This window comes from Leuciscus leuciscus (genome assembly GCF_965113295.1).
Source record: "Leuciscus leuciscus genome assembly, chromosome: 24".
In the NCBI taxonomy this organism is placed as follows: Eukaryota; Metazoa; Chordata; class Actinopteri; order Cypriniformes; family Leuciscidae; genus Leuciscus; species Leuciscus leuciscus.
This window is the reverse complement of record NC_138723.1, coordinates 21546961-21567979: the sequence shown is the minus strand read 5'-3', so window position 1 is coordinate 21567979 and position 21019 is coordinate 21546961. Positions and strand designations below refer to the sequence as shown.

Here is a 21019-nt window from a genome sequence, read left to right as displayed (position 1 = left end):
GGGTTGAAGACTCATGCAAAAATGAGAAACGTCAAAAAATGGTGCTGCAGAAATATACAACATACCTGGAATCTCAACTTTTAGAAGAGAGAGTGTTTTGACCAAAAATATGGGTATCCAGCAGAGGGCGTCAGAGAACACAATAAAGAAAAAGCGGTTGGCCACAGCCACATCTTTGTGCAGCCGACTGCGCACATCTGTGGCATTGATGCCGGTTTTATAAATGGAACAGAACATACTGGAGTAAGAAATGACAATCACCAAGAACGCCGCCAAATTAAGACCTGTGAATACATAAGACACTTAGTTCAGAATATGCACTTAAGGACTGACTGACATACTAGGAAAGTAATAAGCAGGACTGTAGATACAGAATAAAAAAAACTGCAGGGTGACCAGACATCCCCCATTTCCCAGAAAAGTTACGGTTTCATGATAAGTAGGCCTACTTAAAGTGTAAATTTCACAGTGCCCTTCTGCAGTACCTACCATCTCTTGTGGTTTAGTATTTTCCTGATCATCTGATCATATTATCAAATATTAAATATTTTCCGTAGCCCACAGTAAATCTGGGTAAATCGGACATTGCAGATCATCCCCTTTGCCGGTTCGGGCTTTAAAAAAAAAAAGAAAGAAAAAAGGGTCACCCCGCTTAAATTTTGTATATTGAATTTTATATATATATTATATTATATTATATTATATTATATTATATTATATTATAAAAATACTAAATAGCCTACATGAAAACAATTGAATACATTATCAAAAATCAAATCAGTGAAGAGCAAAGATATCGAACCAAGAAATATCCCCGTGGAGTATCCTTTGGCTGTTGGTTTCTCCAGTCTATCAGAGTGCAGAGGGAAACAAACTCCATTTCGCCCATAATAGTTCCCAAACACATCTTCATTTAGCAGGGGAACAGCTGCTATGACAAATCCCAGAATCCATATAAAGGCCAGAACCAACACTGTCTGCAGCTTTTCTGGCCGCAGATGGCTAAAAGGGAAAACAATAACTAAGAATTTCTCTAGCGTCAAGTAGGTGAGGAGGAGAACAGATACTTCAGAGGAGAGCATGGCAAGAAAGCCAATTGTTCGGCATTCCACACTGTCCATCCAGATAAGAGCGTTCCGGTTATATTCGCCACGAAATTTCACATCGAATATCCCCAGGAAGAAGAGATAGACTCCCATCAGACAGTCAGCACCTAGAAAACATTAAAGCAAAATAAATAAATAATAATAATCAAAACAATGACATTGATATTTAAGCATGACGTCATACAGTACTTTTTTCATAAATGAAAAAACATCTCAGGTTACTCAACTGTAACCGTGTTCCCTGAAAAAGCAGGAACGAGATGCTGTGTACTCATACGCATTGGGAAAACATCTTTGTTTGACCGGTTGTGAAGCATGTGTTCAAACACGCCAAGAAAGAGGCTTAAATAACCTCTGATGATGACGTCATTGGATGTTTCCCCTACGAACGAGTGAACTCGTCATGGAGGTCTTCAAAGAAGCGGAGAGACCACCGCTCAGGCTTCTCCCCTCAGCCACCGGACAGAATTCTATCCTTTAAATTTGTGCGCTTGGGGGTCTCTTGTTTCTGTGGCCAGTCCAGTTGTAACCTGGCCACTGCACGAGTCAACTCTTCTTGCGCTTTATCATTGTGGGAGGAGCGTTCAGAGGCGGCACTCTTGAAATCATCTCGCCTGAAACAAGAAACGCAGCGTCCTCGGCCCGGTCTGAAGAAGCGCCAATGCATATGAGTACGCAGCATCGTAAGATTGCTATTCCTGGTTTCAGGTCTAGTTGCAGACTAATTAAATTTATTTAAAACAATAGTGACTAGCTCCTGCTGCATCAGTTTGTGCAGTGGATGTTAATATCTACAGCATAAATTCTGTTCCTCATTACCAATATAAAAACAAGACACACTGTCAGAAATAGGGGTACAGTAGGAGTCCATTTCTGTCCCCCAAGGTATAATCTACACTAACGTACCCCATAGGGCTTATTATTGGACCTCAAGCTCAAGGTAGCCTACATATATGTACCTTTTTGAGGGTCAAAAAGCATTAAAAGTTATGTACCGGTTCTTTTAAAGGTTAAGGTACAATATTGTACCCTTGAGGGTACAGCCCCAGTGACAAGTCATTGTACCCCTAAAGGTACAATTATGTACTTTATTTTCTGAGAGTGCACAGTGTGACCAGAAGTGGCATAAAGTTGCTTGCAGGTTAATTTTAGCAATTTTCTCCCAGTGCAGGTGTGAATTATTTGACAGCTGCTCATTTCCTGTTTGTCCCACAAGTCAGGCAGTAAATTTAAGAATACTCTTAAAAGCTTTTGAAAAGAGGGAATGTGTTTTGGGAATAATGTATGAACGCATCATTCTTCCGTACAGTTTGATGGAATACATCATTAATCAGAGCCATGCGATGATACCACCATCTTGTGATAGCAGGCAATCTTTGATTCAGACAGCATGGCAAATGTGAGCAGAGAGATGCAATTAAAATCAGTGAACAGCAGAAGGTAAAGGCCAAGCTCCTTTTCCCACCCTGACTATAATCTGCTATAGCTGAGATTAACAGTCCAAGTACAGATAAGGACACTGAACTGAACTAAAAATGTGTCACCGGCTAATGAGATTGGCCATGAGATTGGAGCCCAGCCCTCAGCCACCGACACCCGGCCCGATGGAGATACGAGAGCCCAACCGCAGACCATGGACTTCGCAGCCAGCTGCGATTGACGAGTCTGAACTTAAAGACAGGACGGAAGGAGTCGTCGCCCCGGAGCCTAAACCACAAGGTGTGTCTGACCAGGTGCGTAAGCCCGCAACATCGTGTGCTGCCGAGGGAGCGTTTGTGGAGTACGAGGGCTGAGAGGAAAACCCCACCCACAACCTCACAGTGGTGTTAGAACGAAGAGCTTTAAAGTCTGGTCCTTCAAGAGTTATTAACCAAACAATTGGTTTTCCCCATGTGTAAAATGTGTTCTGTTCTAATGATGATTAGGAAAAGCCTTCAGATATTAAGAGATGACAGCCAAAAATAATTAAGAGCCTGGTGAACTGTTAACTGTTCTATTATATTGAAAAACAATTCAATATAAGAAAATGTTAAATTACTTTAACTTCCCATGGCAATTCTGTCATACTGATACGGTTCCAGCCTCTGGTGCTGTTGGCGTGTCGTAAAAAAAAAAAAAAAAGACAAGATAATGTTTTTTTAAATGAATATTTTGGGGATTTTATTGTACCAAATTATATTTACGCCATTTTATAATCCATTTATTCACTTTTTGAACATAGACCTGAAAATTCGTAAATCTTGAAGGATTTAGAGCACAGACTTAAGTTCTCTTTTCAAAGACAACACTTGTCAGATTATTGCTGGTGAAAAATGTTTAAAAAAAGTTAACTTAAAAGGGAAGTTACAGAATTTTGTTTATTGTTGCACATTGTTTTGCTTATTGTTTATTTGTTTTTTTAATGAAATATATATATTTTCAAAAACGTTTTACTCTAAAACTGCAAGAAAAATCAAAGCCTTGAATCTAAACAAGTTGTGATCCAAATTTGAGCTTGAATTCTCAAAAAAGCTTTCAGTAACTTTTGTACCATTCCAAAAAAAAAAAAAAAAAAGAGGGTTAGATAATATAAAATACATCAAAAATCCTATGTAAACAAGTAATTGTTAACCAGGCTATTACTTTATTGCAGTTATATTATCAAAAAACTTTGCATTTGTGAATGATAGGCAAGATACCACAAAAGACCAACAAAGACAAACAAACATATCTCATGAGGGAGCATTCCCTGGGACCGCGGTTCACATCTGAACCCCCCCAATGTTCAAACCAAAACTATGCCCTTGTTATATACAGTATTAAAGTAATTTGTTATAATTTTTGATCATTTTACCTTTTTTTGAAATCAAGGTAGCTTGCTGGCTTCATTTTAGCAAAATATGGTTCAGCCAAAAAAAGACACATGGCCAGTAATATTATCTCACCAAGTTTCACATCAAATTGACCCTTCGCTAAGCCCCACCCTCCCCTCCATCAAATTACTGTTGCTACGCCTGACAAGCTTTCGCACCTGGCACGTCTATTACAGTATCTATGCACCGGTGTCAGACATTCCCAAGGAGATAATTAGTAATTTTTGCCGAACAGGTGAAATATCTGAGCAAGACAAAAGGGACTGCAGTATGCCTTCGAGGGATATATTCACGACATAATATGCTACCGATTAGAGAATAATTTCATCAAAATTGAAGCTAAAGCCTATAGGTCCAATCGCAAGCAGCAGCCCCCTCATACGCTGACCATTCAAATGGGAAACGCACAAATTGAGGAACAGCTATGTTCATGCACTAGCCTGGATGCCAGCCGAACTTAGCCCCGCCCACAAAATGTTTAGGTCGGGAAGTTCGGTCTGGACTCGTTCCGTTGAGGAGCTATTATGCCCGAACAAAAATTGTTCGGACCAATCAAATTGTCAGGGCGGGCTTTATACGATGATGGACAGATGAGCAACGTAACGTAATCATCCACATCACCAATGAGCGCTTGGGTTGAATTAGTTTACAACACAGATGACTGCCGCTGGAGAATTGTTATTTCACGAGTTCACACTTACAAATAAGTCAGATAGAATAAATGCATATTTGGCGTGCTGTTTGAGGAGAGGCTCCGGGCTCGGTATTCGGCCCGAATCCAAAGTGCTCCCCCCGTATTCCAGGCTGTGGAAGAACAGGCCGAGAGTGAGTGGAGGGATGCTGAAAACTGTCAAGGAATGTTAGGTGAGTTGACAAAGTGAATAAATATATGCTTCCTCTCATGCTGATAGTGTAGACCAGACGGTCATTGTTTGATGACAAGTTGATTGGATTGATTATTTGAACGTGCTCCTCTCGAACTTTGTTTATAAGTTATGTGTAGATTTCGCCATCGCGTCTGTTATAGAAGATATCGACAGCGCATTGATTTTAAAAGAGGAACAGAGAACCACGATCAAGACATTTGTCGATCGAAAACATGAATGAAAAACATACGTCACTTACTCCGTTGCTCTGATTGGTTATAGGTCTATCCAATTGAGTGCAGAGGCATTTTCCTTCCTGGTTCGGTTGAAACACGCCCCATAATCAAAGCTCAATGGAGCAGTATCAGACTCACATTCTGACTAGAATCTGAGTATGACGACGTCAGGCTATTCATGCACAGCAGGGTAAGTGAAATTTGAAAATAATCTAATAATTATAAATCAAACAGCTTATTCATACATCTTGTGGAATAAACACAAGACATTAGCCTGACCACTTTGCAATGATAACATTCTCCCGCTTATATTGTTAGCGCGCCAGGCTAGTGCTCACACGTCGTGGAGCAAATGTAGGTGTTTTTGTTAATCCTGTCGACATATAGTTGTGAATGGGGCCTCCCACACTGCTTGATCCACGCCCGGCATTTCTCCCCTTGGGTTTTAGGTTTCGGGAAGGAAAAAAATTCCACCCCCGTCCAAACTTTTAGGATACCGGGTATCAGATTTGCACAATCCATAAGCACAACGCTTCGGCATGTTTCCCCTCGCTCGAAAGCTTGCCAGACCTCCCGCGCCTAGTTACGGTTGCTAAGCCACGTGTGTGCCGGTTTTCGGGTGTGGCTTAGCGAAGGGTAAATTGTGAATACACAGGAAAAGCTTAAAACCGCTATTTTCAATCAGTTACAAACAAACTGTATCCCTATTGGATGCATGTCGGTAAAACTGCAGTATTGAAAAATAAGGCCTCTATCTGTCCGGACAAAAATACATCTGTCACAGATTTCCTGAAGTATTAGTAGATTGTTATTGTTCAGTACATCAGGAAGCGATCGGACAGTGGAACAGTCTGTAATTTTACTTTTTAAATGAGTTAAAAAATGCTAGCATATGAAGACAAACAAACTGTCACTCTCTTAATAGGATTATAGATGCATGCATAAACGTTCAGGAATGAACAATCAAACACCCACAAGAATATACATTCAGACACGAAAGCAAACCAAATCATAATAGGCTTTCCTGACAGCTTCCATTATTCAGATAAAATCCTTTATCTATTGTTACCCTTGTTTTTTTCTGCTAATACCCCCATTGATGAAGGCCTTAGCATTACTGGATATATTTTCTGTCCAGGAAAATCCTTTTTTGTTGTTGCCAATGTAGAATGTGTAGCCAAACTTTTTTGGAGCCATTTCTCAATTCGGGCCGTGTGTGTGTGTGTCTGTCTGTCTGTGTTGCAACATGTAATTACTGGAAAATAATGATAATAATAAATAACAACAACAACAACTAATAATAACTGGTCTTTGTGCTGTACACTTCATATAATTAAAAAAAGAAAACAATAATAATACAATATTTTAATGCATTATTTTATTTTATCAAATATATGAAGTGTTCAGTGCAAAGATAAGATTAATCAATAATGAAGTTAGTTGTTTTATTATTATTATTATTAAAAAAACGTATTTATTTATTCAATATTTAAAATCGTTTCAGCCCTACTCACAACACAGGACTTTGATGCAGGCTGCATGCAGGTTGTTCTCCGCTCTAATGAAGGAGCGCATTCCGATGACAAAGAGATTCCCAAAGCAGGTGATGAAGGCCATCACCCAGACGGACACCCGCAGAACCAGGCTGGCTAACAGGTCTTCAACTGATGAAATCCCATCGGTGTTAGGTTTACATTTCCGAACATGTGGGGCATAGGAACAGTACTGAAAATCCTTAAAATATCTAGAAAAAATAGATATAAACAAACAACAGATTACAAACTGAGCAGATGCAGATCATTACACAGACCACACAATGAGAGGTACGTACATGTGGGACAGGTTTCCCATGGGATGAAACATCTTGGTGGTTATATCAGGAATTTCAATGCCCTCCAGACTTCTGTTAAATATATGAATGTTGTATTTCATCCGACACCTAATAAAAGTGTCCTAAAAGCCATTATTTTCCTACGCAGAGCATGCAATGCTGATACTTACAGAGACTCCAGTTGAACCAGGTGATCGAAGTGACTGGCATGAATATGGAGAGCAGGATTATGGGACATGTTCCTGCAAACATTAAATGGAATGTCAGCCAAAAATGATTATTCACTAGTCACATTTCAAATCCATTTTTCTTTAAACAGATTTTTTTTCTTGCCAGAAACAACAGTGGATAGGGACCAGGAGTCGTCAAGCTCCATAAAGGACATGAAACACTCATACGCTATATTTCAAGTCTTCCGAAGTCCATACAATTTTTTGACATCAACAGTGTCAACACACCATTTTTTTAATGCCGATGTGGGCTATAGACAAGCTTAAATTCAAGTCTGTAAAAAGCTAGCACGAATACAGACTACTTGTGTGGTGCTTTTTTCAGCCACCAAATGAAGACTTGTTTGTTCCATAGAAGAAATAGAAGCACAGAGTTTTGGAAGGACATGAGGGTGAGTGAAAAATGACAGAATTTTTCCTCTTTGGGTAAAATATCCCTATACATTTTTTATTTTGTCCTATTGTATCAATCATGGCATCATTTATTGCACTGCATGCACCAACCAATTAAATAAATCAATAAATAAATAAACAATGTGACTGATATTTGCATAACTCACAGTTTCTGCAGATATTTTAAACTCTTGAAAGTGTTTTTAGGAAGGTCGGAAAGTCTGTTGCAAGACAAATCTCTAAAAAACAAGAAGGAGAAACAAACACAACAATCAGATGAATGAAATCCATGTGCATACAAAGATATCTCAATTATGATTTAAGTGCAGAACCTTATCAAATCAAAAGATTGTACATCCAGATTATGTGCTGCAGTACTCACAGTTCAACCAAAGATCCAAGAGAATGAAACATGTTTTCTGGAAGGATCTTGATTTTATTGTCATGCAGTGATCTGGGCATATAAAAATAAGAGAACAACAATATTTTTTTTTTAATGAGACTAAACTTCAACATTTTCAGTTGTGTGGAAAGCCTCAAAGAACAGTCACTGGTCCGTGAAACAGCCAGATGATAATGAAATCCTTCTGCTTTCTGCTGCATTTCCAGCTTATTTTTTAGAAAGGGCATGCTGACCCTGCTTGCAAAGATACCACCTTTCCCTCAAAATCTCATTTAAGATACGTCTGACACTTCCCTACATCTATTACAAAAGAGAACATCTTAATAATAAACTAATAGAGCCTTGAGAAAACGTCTGGAATGGGTTTAGTTGTCACTGTCAGAGACTCCAGTCTGTCCGAATAAGGCGAAATCTTTCTGTCATCACACTGTTCCAAGGAGACATTCTGCTTTCATTTGCAACAGTTTTTGGAGGAAAACAGTGCCAGGACTACAAATTCACAGCTCTCTGAGAAACTGGGATTAGATTCCTCTATTTTTATACTCCAAATGTGATCAACCACAAATGAGTCAGCCCATAGATAAACGTCCTGAGGTATTGATTAACTTGTAAGAAAGTGATGGGAGTTAGATTTCTTTTTCCAAGTAACATCATCAGTTGCATCAAACTATGTTACTTTGCCAAAAGCAAAATGAAAAGGAGAATAGAAAGTCTGTTTAAAAAAAAAAGTCTAATTATCAAAAAATAAATAAATAATTGGCAGATGGAAGCCTCATTAGACAATGTGCAGCTTGTATCTCTGAAATGGAGACCTTTCAACATAGTCTTCACAACTCATTCTCAATCTGTGGTAGAATTGTGATGATTGCAAAATTTGCTCTGGTAAACTGCAAAATTCAAAGAAATGATTATTGTTGAAGCAGGGCGGGGCAGAGAGCTGTGGGAGCGGAGCGAGGACAGTGGAAGGAATGATAATGAGCGAAATCTGCAAGACACTCTTGAGTCCCATGGCGAAGCTCCGGAAGGATAAAAGGAGGAGTGATGACAGTGGAAAGGAGAGAGGACAAGGCCTGGCCTGGGACATTTTGTTTCTTTTTATCACTAAAACTTTATGCTGAACTTTGCTGGTTCCTGCCTAATTTCTTCCCTGAACTGAACACTGTTACAATTACATTTATGTAAATCAAACAAAATATATCAAATCAAATACTTTTTTTAAAAACAATGTTAGTTGTTAAGTTGTTAATCTGACAATATAATTCGAATAAAAATGGTGTAATAAAATAAAATTGTATGGAATAAAAAAAGGCAATGCATGCTGACATGTTTGATGCATTTTCAAAAGTGGTCCCAGACTATTGTACCCCACAGTATATGGCATATAATAAATGTCCCTAATTTTTTTTAACTCACAGTTAAATTAAGATTTCAACATGTGCTTGACATCATTCTCCACAAGGGCATCAAGCTTTGTTCTTCACTTGTTAGAAACACATGCATGCAGACACTCACATCCTAATGACTAACTAAGAACAAGCATTTCCCTTTAGAGATAATAAACTGGGAATTAAGAAAACATGACTGGCATTATAAACTAACATCTGTAACACATTCAATTAAACTGACTATTAAATCAAATTTTATTACCATTATAAATTGAGATGCTGGCATCAACGTAAGCATATCACGTTCACGAGGAAACCAACTATGGCTGAGGGTAAAAGCACGAAAAACACTTACAGTACTGTGAGCTTGGTGCATGTCATCAGAGTGGAATAATTCAGCAACTCAACGTGGTTCTCAGCAAAGTCCCTGCGAGGAAAGACAAGCCAAGTAAAAGAAAAGAAAGGAAAACAGCTGTAAATTTAAAAATACATATAAATCCTAAATTCGAGTACAAAATAACGACACCGACGGCTGCAAAAAGTCATCCCACTACTCTGCCTGCAACAACAAAAATAAATTTGATCAAGAGCCATAGGTGCATGACAGCTACATGAATAATAAGCTTGCCCCATGCTGAAATCGTTCATTCAGTGAGTGCCTTGATCAGAGGACGTGCCTGACTTTGATAGTGCCGCTGATAGTCTTTCTCACAGAACTGTCGGGCTGGACTTGCAGATGGCAAATTGTCATTCAGCGTCGAGAGTATTGCAGTACGAGTGAGCCTGCTCGGATAAGTAACATCAAAAAACACAGTACCCCTGCTGATGTCCACTGTCCATCTCTTTCCATCCTGACTATAATTACCAGAGTGCATTGCTCACAGAAAAGCTGTAAATGAGTCCAAAGTGCTCATTATGAAAGGAGAGATGGTCGAAAACAACACCGACAACACATTTGGCAAAGATACAGGCACTTTGAAAAAAGTTTTCATTGTTAACTCAAGATGTGTGACAGTCAATGGAGTTGTTGTCAGACCTTTGACTAAACAGCACAAGCAACTTAATCTTGCCTATAAGCACCAACTTAAACAGGAAGAGAGTGTCTGTCTGACATGTCAAGCGACAAAAGAAAAATCTGTTTTGCTCGCTCTAACCTGAAAAACCGGCAGATCCAGAGATTATTTCATCCTCAAAAGCACTCGTCGTTTCACCCGGGACCTCATAAACATGACTTTGTTTCCAAGTAGACTGATAATAAACTCTGTGTTCCCTTACTCCAGGAGGTTACTTAAAATCAACCAATCAGATTAAAGCTTGCCAGAAAATGCTTTCCAGTGTTGGGTGCGATGCGCATCGGACAGTCAGTCAGTGGCCTGTGGGCCAGTCCGTGGGCGCCCTGTCTGAGAATAATCATGTTTCTAGGTTATTGTTGACTATAAAACTTTGGAGCACACATCTTTAAAGGTTTTCCAGTAAGTGAGTGTGGTCTTCTCTGCAAGGTTCAGCTGAGCAAAGCAACTTATTACAGCAGCGTAAGTTATATTGAGAGGTTTAACTTGGACAGCTGTGGAATGCTGATATGATTTATGCCGAGTGAGATTAGCTAAATTCAAACCTACCTGACGGTCTAATTATATAGCAAATACAAAAGAGGATTATGATAGGGTCTCAATTGTCTTGAGTTCGGACTCTCTCTGTTTGTTAACCTCAGAATGACCTATTCAAAAAAAGCAAAGAGCCTGATGACTAATATCCTTGGAGATGTGGGTATAAACACACACATACAGACATATACAGTCACTTACACAACTGAAAGTAGCAACAAAAAAAACTTCCCAGTGTACCAAAACCTTACTGAGAAGTCAGTTTGATGATATGTAGAGGCCACTTGGATCAAAAAGAAATGCTTTCTCTATACAAGATTCAGTGCAAATGTACACACACTGAAATAAATGGACCAGCCAAGAAGGCTTTAAAATTATTAAAGTATCATGCAGCAACACTGGTACACTAACATATATCCTGTTAATTTTACAGTAAAAAACTGACAGCTGTGGTTGCCAGAAATTCACTGTAAAAATACGGTGTCAATGTTTCCCTTTTTACAGGATGCCTGTATATTTTACAGCACATTTCATTAAGTGATATAATAGAACTACCAATTTTATGTCAAAGCAAAAAACTTAATTAAAATTTTTAATTAAATGTATTACTATTTTAATTTAATTTTAAAAATATGTAAAAACTTACATAAATCACATATGTGTATTGCCAAATTATAATACCACATTATTATTTGGCTAAACATTAGCCATTCATTAACAAATGAACAAATTTTCAAAATTATAGATGTGGGGTAAACTGTGCCAGATGCTTTGGGGTAAGCTGTGTCAGATGCTTTGGGGTAAGCTGTGTCAATGGCTGAACTGGCCAAAATTAGTTACTGAGTTCTGAAACCGAGATGATTAAGTATGACTTAACTGGCACAAAATGATTAAGGATTTTCCAGAATAATATTATGTAGAATTATGAAGAAGCTACTTCAGCCTGGGAAAATTGCACAGAGGGAGTAATATTTCCATGCAACCTTGATTAATGGAATGTTGAATAATAATATTTGTAATTCTTTTTATAATCATGAATTTAACCTTTTTTATGTTTCACTATTTCATACACAAAAATGACTATAACAAATATTTATTATAATTTTTAATATATTAAAATCTATTCCTGTCTTATTTAAAATAAAATAAAATAAAATAATATTTAAAAATATATAAAAAAATAAAGGTATTATAGTGAACTATAGAAAACTTTTTTTGTTTTACTTCATCTCATTTCTCCTTGATAGAGGACAGCTACACTGTAAAAAAAAATTACATCCCCAAGTCAAAAATTTTAAGTGACCGATAACATCTAAATTTTTCAATTAGTCTGATGTATTATTTCTCATTGAGCCAATGTTAACAGACTATTGCAACAAGAATTTCACTTGGGCCACTTGAAAAATTTAGATGTTATCGGTCACTTGAAATTTTTTATTTGGGAGGGTTAGAAATTTTTTACAGTGTACTGGCACAGATTACCCCACTCTCCCCCACTGAATTTAGAGAGAAACATCTAAAACACAATCCACTATTGTGTGTGTATGTTACTAAGAGGGGAAAAATGGGTCAATAAAATGAAGTACTCACAGCCAGCTGAGCAAGGGCATGTGTTGACAGAGACTCGAGTTGGGCAGCCACATCAAGGACGTGTTCACCATAGATCTGCGATTAAGCACAAAAATGATAATCAACCACCTAAAATGGCAACCCAGCCTCGACGTGCAGACTGTCACAGCAAGAGCCTTGAAGATCTTTATTGTAGAAGTCAAACAAACCCCCTGCAGCACTTCAAGGTGCGACTGAATCAGTCTCAGAGGGAAAACAATCAAGGCTTTCTACTTTGTGCTATTAGACGACAGGCGTTCTCGGTTTCACAAGCATAATTAGCTTTAAATTAGTTTTTGTAAAACGAGTCCTTAGTTATTATCAACTAACTAAGAAATTAATTTTAACCTCTGAAAGGAGGTCATGCATATAATCAAAAACACCAGAAAATTTGAAATTAACATTAAACATGCATTTAACTAATTAATTATGCTAATATAGAGAACAGTTTCATTTGTACTCATAAATTCTAAATGAATGGAGTGCTTGTTATGCAGTGAGCACTTGTATTACTAATTTACAAGGTAGTATTTATTTATTAATAAATTGGGCTCAAAAAGTAATTTTCTGAAAATACAGACTCCCGCAAGCTAAGCTTTTGCATGCAATGGCTAAACTTAAACAGAGCCAGGCAGCTGGAAAACGTTCAAGAGATTTACTACTGTTATTTCAGCTATTATCCAGGAATCACAGAGCGAAGTGAACTGGCTGGAGAAACATTCTGGGCTAGTGTGTAGTCTCTTCTGGGATGACTTCAGATTTATATCTTAATTCATGAAAGGTAATCTCATGAGGTACTTTTCTTTTGAGTGATGCTTAATATCTGCTTTGGATTTTCTGTTATTAGTTAGCAGTCCCTGAGAGAAGCTTGGTTTTCATAAAGATGGAGGAACATAAATGAAACACTTCTTTAAAATATCTTGTTTTTTTGTTTAGAAATACTTTGCAAAAGTGGCATAAATGTTTCATTTTTACTTTGAAGTTCAAATTAAACTCGCACCTTAAAGTGTAATTTGCAGATTTTCAAAGATGATTGACAATCAGTATACCGTTTAGATTGGCGGTATGGTTCTGTTCTGATCAGAAACATCCATACAGCCTAACAGGGATAAGAGCAGGGACTGCAGCAAAAATAACAGAACAGAACCAACATAAATGTATTACAGATATCATTAAAGTTCTTAATGACAATAAATTCATTTACCAACATAAATCAAGATAAATAACAGAAGGATAAGAAACATCCATACAGCCTAACATGGATAAGAGCAGGGACTGCAGCAAAAATAACAGAACAGAACCAACATAAATGTATTACGGATATCATTAAAGTTCTTAATGACAATAAATTAATTTACCAACATAAATCAAGATAAATAATAGTCTAATTTTAAGAGAAATATCAGAAGGCCAAGTCCTAATTGTGGACGAGAGGAGGAAGGTTATTAGCTCCTGAACAATACGATAAATCTGCTGATAATAATAATACTGAATGGTGCCTTATGGATGCTGTATAATATTCCTATCGGTAGACATTGATCAGCTGAGAGTCAGCTGATGCAAGCTTGACTGACATGACCTGCCAGAACCGACGCTACTCTTGATATTTATAGAATTAATTAATTTAATTTGGTAAGTGTTAATAAATTGTAAATACAGTCTTAGAAGGAATGTGTAGAAAAATTACACAAAATATGTGTAACACTCTAATTTACACATTTTGTGTTAATATTAACTAAAAATGTGTTGAAAAAAAGAACCTATTTTACACATATCTATGTGTAGTTTAAAATTAACACAACTTGGGAATTTACTCAAAGCATTTAAAGCAACACTAAGAAAAAAAAGAAAAAAATTACCTTAAATAATGTTTCCAAAATCGTATCAGTGGTTCATCAAGTCGTAACAGGGTGAAAGGCACTCCTGGATTCGCTTTGCAGCATTATATCTGCTATAACCACACTATGCAAGTTTGCCAAACCGGGTCGCGTTTCTGTAGTTCGAATGAGAAGAAAACTACAAATTTGACTTGCTTTATGTCAAGCGTTACAATAGTCATATTTAATTTATATGTATTATGTCAATAAAGTAAAAATAAATCCATGTACAGTAAAATCTATTTTTGTATTTATCATGATGAAAGATTATTTGTTTTTAGAAAAATGTCTATGGCACCAATTTGTGTGAATTATGTAGAACAACCCCAGCAGAGTCTAGGCCACACACACACACAAAAATTTTATCGGAGGTGAACACGGATGATATGATAATACCAAGAGGAAAAGAATCAAATATAAATGAAATCTTTTCAGTGAGGAGGGGAATTTTTTTTTAAGAACAAGTATTGTGATTGTAAAACATTTCCTTCTTTTATTCTAGTTAGTTTTGGCACATAAGTTATCACAAAGCAGGCACGAAAGCCATAAGATATTAATGACATTAGCCTTCGGACCCACAAGTTAAAACCCAAAAGTATTCGATTTCTTTGGGTACAGAGTACAGACAGTTCTGTATCACGGTGAAAATATCTAAAAGTTGTTTTGTTGCAATAAGAAAATTGGCTGTGTTACAGGGTTAGTGATCCCTAGATCCCTTTCTTTGTTTCTTGAATGACGTCTTGACATTTCCTTGACATGACATTTCCTTTTGGCATACTTGTTACCAACAAGCAAATAAACTCAGATGTGTCTTTGACAAATCACATTTTTGTGGGAATTGATTTAATTCATAGTGACTGGCAAATTCTAAACAGAGAAAAAGTTGTAAAAGTAAAAGATAATATTGCTTAATTTCAACCTCCTAAAACAACATCCTATAGTTTTCAAATTTACTTGACTGGTCAGACACAATTGTATCAGAAACGGGGACAAACTTGATAAAATTGATAAAAGATAATTATATATATATATATATATATATTTTAATAGTAGTATATATATATAGTATATACAAAAATATCTTCCTTAGAGAGATAACAAGGACAAGCAGATAAAACTAAATGCCACACTTGAGAAACACCATGAAATATTTTTAAACAGCAAGACACTTACAGAAATGTCAGTGACCTCAAACCGATGAACGCATCCCGGGTGAAGCTTTTAAGTGGATTATGATCCAAGACTCTGAGGAAAAAAGAATAATACAAGAACGGAAGTGTCTTTTACGAAATGTTAACCACAGGAATACATTGTTATGACGCCATATTTTACCTTGAGTGTGTTTTTGTTTTGTTTTTTGTTTTTGCATGATAGAAAGAAATATCTTAATGGCATATCTTTTGTCAGTGACTGTGCTTGTTCTTGTGCTGCATAAAGTTGCCCAGTCTGCGCGCGTGTGTGAGTGTGTGTGTGTGTGTGTGTGTGTGCTGCTGACTGTGCCAACAAGCCACCCAAGTCATTCTCAGCTTCTGTTTGCTAAATCATATTCAGAGCCATATTCTACTAACTCAGAGCTATTATGCCAAGTATAATTAAGTATATTATATTTAATTAAGTATTTATTTTTAAGGAGACAGTGCCCCGCCGGAAATTTAAATGAGAAAATAAAATCAAAGTACACAAAATAAAAACAAATATTGCAAAATATGGTACGAAATGTCTATGAGGTGTGTAAAGCCAAAGAATAACAGAAGTACAAGAAAATTAGTTATTAAAAATTAAACGTAAACTAAAATATAAATATAAAACAAAGAAATACATGTAAAAAATATATAAAATAAAATAGAAATATAACAGTGACAAATGGAAATTAATATTACATTTTGTGATTGATATTTGTTGCAAAAGATCAAGAAACAACCATTTTCCCTTTTGTAATTCATTAAATGTGTTGTGATGCATACTCACAGCCAGTCTAATTTGTGCAGATCTCTGAATACACCCGGGCCTAAATAGGTTATGTGGTTTTGGCTCAGAAACCTGCATAAAAGACCATGTTTAATTAGGGACACAGACTTGAAATTGATAAAAAGCTCCATTCGCTGTCAAGGTTAGGCATTAAATTGTCCAAACGATCGATTTTCGGATATAAAAATAATAAATGGCCCTATTAAGAATCTAAATGAATACGAGTGCTGCAAAACTAATGTCTGCCTCACACACACACTGAGCTTCATCTGAGATGCTTTCAAATTAACTAAAGGAAGATTAGAACAGTAAAGAAAAGGTAAAAGATCATAATTCCTACAAAACTCTTTAAGAAAAATCGATAATGTCATTTATCATCCAGACCCACTAGACTGACTTTCCCTAATGACATTACATCATCATCTTCCCAGGATTAGGTTTGTCCTCATCCTGCTGTTTATGGGAGCAAGGAGATCTCAGAGCTGCTGTGAAAGAAAGACAATTACTATATGCTAGTCGCAAAAACTTTGTTCAAACCACCTTAAAAAATAGCCTGCACCCATCTGGCCCAACATACAAAAAGATCTACAGCCCAAAGAAGCCATTGTGCTCTGCATCATTGAACACATAATACAATTTTGTGAAAGGGCGCACACTCTTCAATATTCGACCGGAGACTGTAATTTCTCATCTCCAGGTCTGAACACCTCTTCCATGACCATACAATCTCTTCCTGGCTTTTAATGAAGGAGCAGTTGCTTATAAAAGTTAAAGAATGAAATTGCAGAAAAAACTAAACAGAAATATTATTCATAACTTTTTTAAAAAGGTAATCTTAAGTGAAAGGTAAGAAGAGTACTCACAATTTTTCAAGGGTGAATAATCCACTGAAGGCATGGCTTGAGACCGTCTGAATTGTGTTGTTCTGAAGAAACCTGTTCGAAAAGAAAGTCAGAACAAATAAGTGCTGAAAATGTTTATGGATACTATTATTCAGCTGGGTTAATTTGGACATCTGACACCATAAATGGCTAGATATTCAGCTGAAGTCTTTTAAATAAAAGAAGTTGGTTTATGCAAATTTTAACCATAACTTTGCGTTTGCATTTGCATTTTAATATACTTCTCATGCTGTTCACTATTGCCGTGTTTTGTTTTGGTTCACTTTTATTTTCTGGTTTGCCTTAGCCCTATTTCATGTTCCTGTCATGTGATTCCCTTATTCTGTCATGTAATCTTGCCACATGCTTCCCTTGTCTGTGTTATGTTCTCATTGGTTCATTGTTTAATTTTCCCTTGTTTAGTCATTAGAATCTGTGCATAAATAGACCTCATGTTCCCATTTTGTTGTCCCATTCCCTGTTACTGCTGTAGGTGAGTTTGTTATGTTCATGTTAATTTCAAGTATCAAGTCAGGTTTTTGTTAACTTTGTTCATGTTAAATAAACTGCACTTGGGTTCAGTACACTCACCTTCAGTAGACTACTGTTACAACTATAGCAGCCATTATAAAGTACCTAATTAATACATCATTTTACAAGCCTCATTTACAGTGTTACAACAGCGGGTGGACTGAGACTAAATTATGTACCTGTCATAACTTTCCTTTCGTCATGCTCTTGATGATTAGAGTACAGTCATCAAAAAATTCAGGAAAAACAAGGCCACAAAGTACTAGAACATTAAGTGAAAGTCACTAATAATAATTGTGTATGCCTGTGAGACAGAAAGCAAGCAGCATTTACATGTATCTTTACCTATTTACTTGACAGGGATGGACCGTAATCTGATAATACATTTGAGAAAAAAAGAGTCAAGACACACACCATCTTTGGCAATCAGCACCATACCCACATGTTATTTGTTTATTGAGGAGATTTTTGGTGATCTTGAAAATAATCTGAAATCTGAAAATAAGATTTTTAAGGCAAACAAGGCTATAAAGTATTAGAACTGTGAGTAATGTTACTCATAATAATCTCATAAGGAAGAGAAAGAGACACAAATGAGCTTCTACATTAATACAGAAGTGCAGTACATCTTAGGTGATCTTAAAAATAATTGAAAACCGATTTTCAAGAGGATGCCCCAAGCCCCTGATGTTTTGGCCTTCATCCCAACGAGCTTAATTGGGCAACAGGTGAATGGGATGATCAATCAAGGGAAAAACAGGTTCACACAGGCGAACAGTCAGAACAAAAACACAATGAAATTTTTCTGAAAATTCAACGGTACATTTTAAAAAAAAAAGTCTTTAAAGTTGTTTTTTTAATGCCAATTTCTGACCATTTACTCTTACTCTACATATGAATATGATGTCAAGTCTCTTCGATCTTGTCATTTTAAATATATTTAATAAAGCAACTAGATACATTTCAGATAATCAAATATCAGCCTAAACAAAGGAAGGAATGATGGATTTGATTTGATGATTTTTGGTGTAAACATTATTAGAATTATTATTGGACTAACATCATGAGTGGGCCACTCATTCCATAAATATGTGCTGCATTTTCTATCTACACTGTACTGTAGTAGGCAAAACTCCCAAAAAAAAACAAAAAAAAGAAGCAGTGACTGCAAAAGTTGCCATGAAATTTTCAACTGAAGTTATGCCAGTCTTGACTGAACTGATTTGTATCTGGAGAGAACTACAACTGCCTTTCTTTATTTTAAACAGAATTTATAGTTCATATATATATATATAAATAAATTAAGGTTTGAATAAAAGCTCCAAGATTTTGAATATAATTTAGGAAATAGCGCCTCTTCCAAATCCTATTATTTAAATTTGGAAGAATGATGATAATCTCATCTGGCACTTTTTGAGGGTGTAGAAGAGCTTAAAAATGAATGTGCAATTCAAGTAATAAGAGATCAAAAGCATGCTCTCAATTCAGAACATTCCTCCAAACTGTGAGGAACATGTTGACCCCATGAGAGTTGCAGAGCTCTGAAGCTCTTACCTGCAAACATTATCAGCCAACACCACGCGCTCTCAAATTCAAAAGGGAATTTAGTGGTGAAAAGCATTAAAGCATTCACGGATATGTTAGGAAGAACTGTGCGCATACCGGAGAAAGACTGAGCTTTTTCTGAGCTCACGATATTAAAACAATAGTATCTGGACAATTCAGGGGTTTTAAAGGTTAGTGGAACGTAATGAATTTTAGACATTAAGGGCCAACAGCTTGCGCCAGCGCAAACCCTCTTTTGGCATTAAAAGCTGTCAGACATGCAGCGAAAAAAATTGCGCTGGACAGTTATTTTTGTGGCTGACCTTATTGCATATGAATTTGTAGGAGTTTTCCTTTCAGACGCAAAATGTATGGGTTGAGAGATTTTAAATAAATCATGCAACATGGTTTACAAAGGTTTGTGATAGTAAGTTTACTGCTATTTTTGTGCCATTATTTAATGCCCAAAAACCATGTCTTAACCCATTTTGTGCTTGACATGGCAGTGATAGTTGCGCTGCCTGGGTCTGTGTTCTTTAATTTGCGTTTTGCCACTAGATCACCCAAAGAACTTTCCACTCCCATTAGAGCTTTTATGAGATTGTAGTCTCTTGCTAATTTGTCCTGTTTACTAAATCTGGCCCTAGATCTCTAAAAATCCCTTGAATTTGCACATGCATCATAATATTGATTGGATCACAAAACCCTAAAATATATATAAGCTATTAAGACCAATAGGCCAAAACTGCTGTAAAATGCTGAACACAGAGGACCTGTCAAATAAAGTGCTTAACATTCCATAGACGGTCCCAACAGCCCTTCACTGTCCCTTTTAGTTTTATGGCCTTCAAAAAATGTATTAGTCTGTGGCTTTAGGAATATTTTATCCTCATCACCACATGTGAATGCCAGTTTTTTTCCATCATCACTCAAAAATATGATGTGTAAGTTAAACTGCTTTATGACAGAGTTTCAAGTGTGAGTCATACCCGGTGTTGAACTTCTGCTAAATAGTTTAAATAAGTCTATTCAGCTGTTTATTATTTTACGCATCATATCTTTGGTCTGTCATCTGTCAGATATTTATGAATCATACTTTTCCAATATCAAGTGAAAAAACAGGATTTTCCAAACAAAGTTATGAAGTTCTGCACACACATTAATGTGCTTTGGAATTATGCGTTTCAAGATATGACAAAACAAAACATTTCATCGACACTATCAGACAAAAGATTCTGAATTGATAGACTGTACCAAAAATTCAGAGAGCAGAGTTCATCTGCCTGGCAGAGATCAAAATTATTTATTTAACCATTTATTTTACTGTCTGGCAGAGACAGTACTCAATTCTCACTCAATTCATTTTCACTCGCTTGACATCTTAGATCTCACTACGGGACTCGCCTCTGCGGGGCAAAAAAATTAAGCACTTTATTCTGTAGATGCCCTCTACAAGCCCATTCCAACTGTTAGATAGGGTGGATATAAAGACTGTTCTCAGTGCATAGTCTATAGCCAGTGGTGTCTCTTCTCTTTATTTCTGATTGGGCAATTAATCAGAACCCAACTGCCCACAAAAACTGCCCTAACAGCCTATCAACTAATCATTCATGTTAAGAAAAAATAAAGTGAAAACAACCACATTGATGGGTGCATATCTCACACAGTGCATTTTTTCTCACAAAGAATAACAAATGCATAAT

General features: G+C 36.5%; 1 protein-coding gene across 2 annotated transcripts in view; it reads right to left on the bottom strand.

Moving 5' to 3' along the window:
* The window catches only part of rxfp2a (relaxin family peptide receptor 2a), a 42361-nt gene that overhangs the window by 2235 nt on the left and 19107 nt on the right, over positions 1 to 21019 (bottom strand). The window contains exons 6-17 of one of the 2 annotated variants that reach the window (XM_082156961.1): positions 17223 to 17294; positions 16360 to 16431; positions 15565 to 15636; positions 12497 to 12571; positions 9658 to 9729; positions 7897 to 7968; positions 7682 to 7753; positions 7062 to 7133; positions 6892 to 6963; positions 6575 to 6804; positions 803 to 1213; positions 66 to 284 (exon numbers count right to left, since the gene is read on the bottom strand). In XM_082156961.1, coding sequence (XP_082013087.1) covers positions 66 to 284; positions 803 to 1213; positions 6575 to 6804; positions 6892 to 6963; positions 7062 to 7133; positions 7682 to 7753; positions 7897 to 7968; positions 9658 to 9729; positions 12497 to 12571; positions 15565 to 15636; positions 16360 to 16431; positions 17223 to 17294 — 1511 coding nt within the window. Of the gene's footprint in view, positions 1 to 65; positions 615 to 802; positions 1214 to 6574; positions 6805 to 6891; positions 6964 to 7061; positions 7134 to 7681; positions 7754 to 7896; positions 7969 to 9657; positions 9730 to 12496; positions 12572 to 15564; positions 15637 to 16359; positions 16432 to 17222; positions 17295 to 21019 lie in introns of those variants that run through there. The other variant, XM_082156962.1, reaches the window with a different exon arrangement.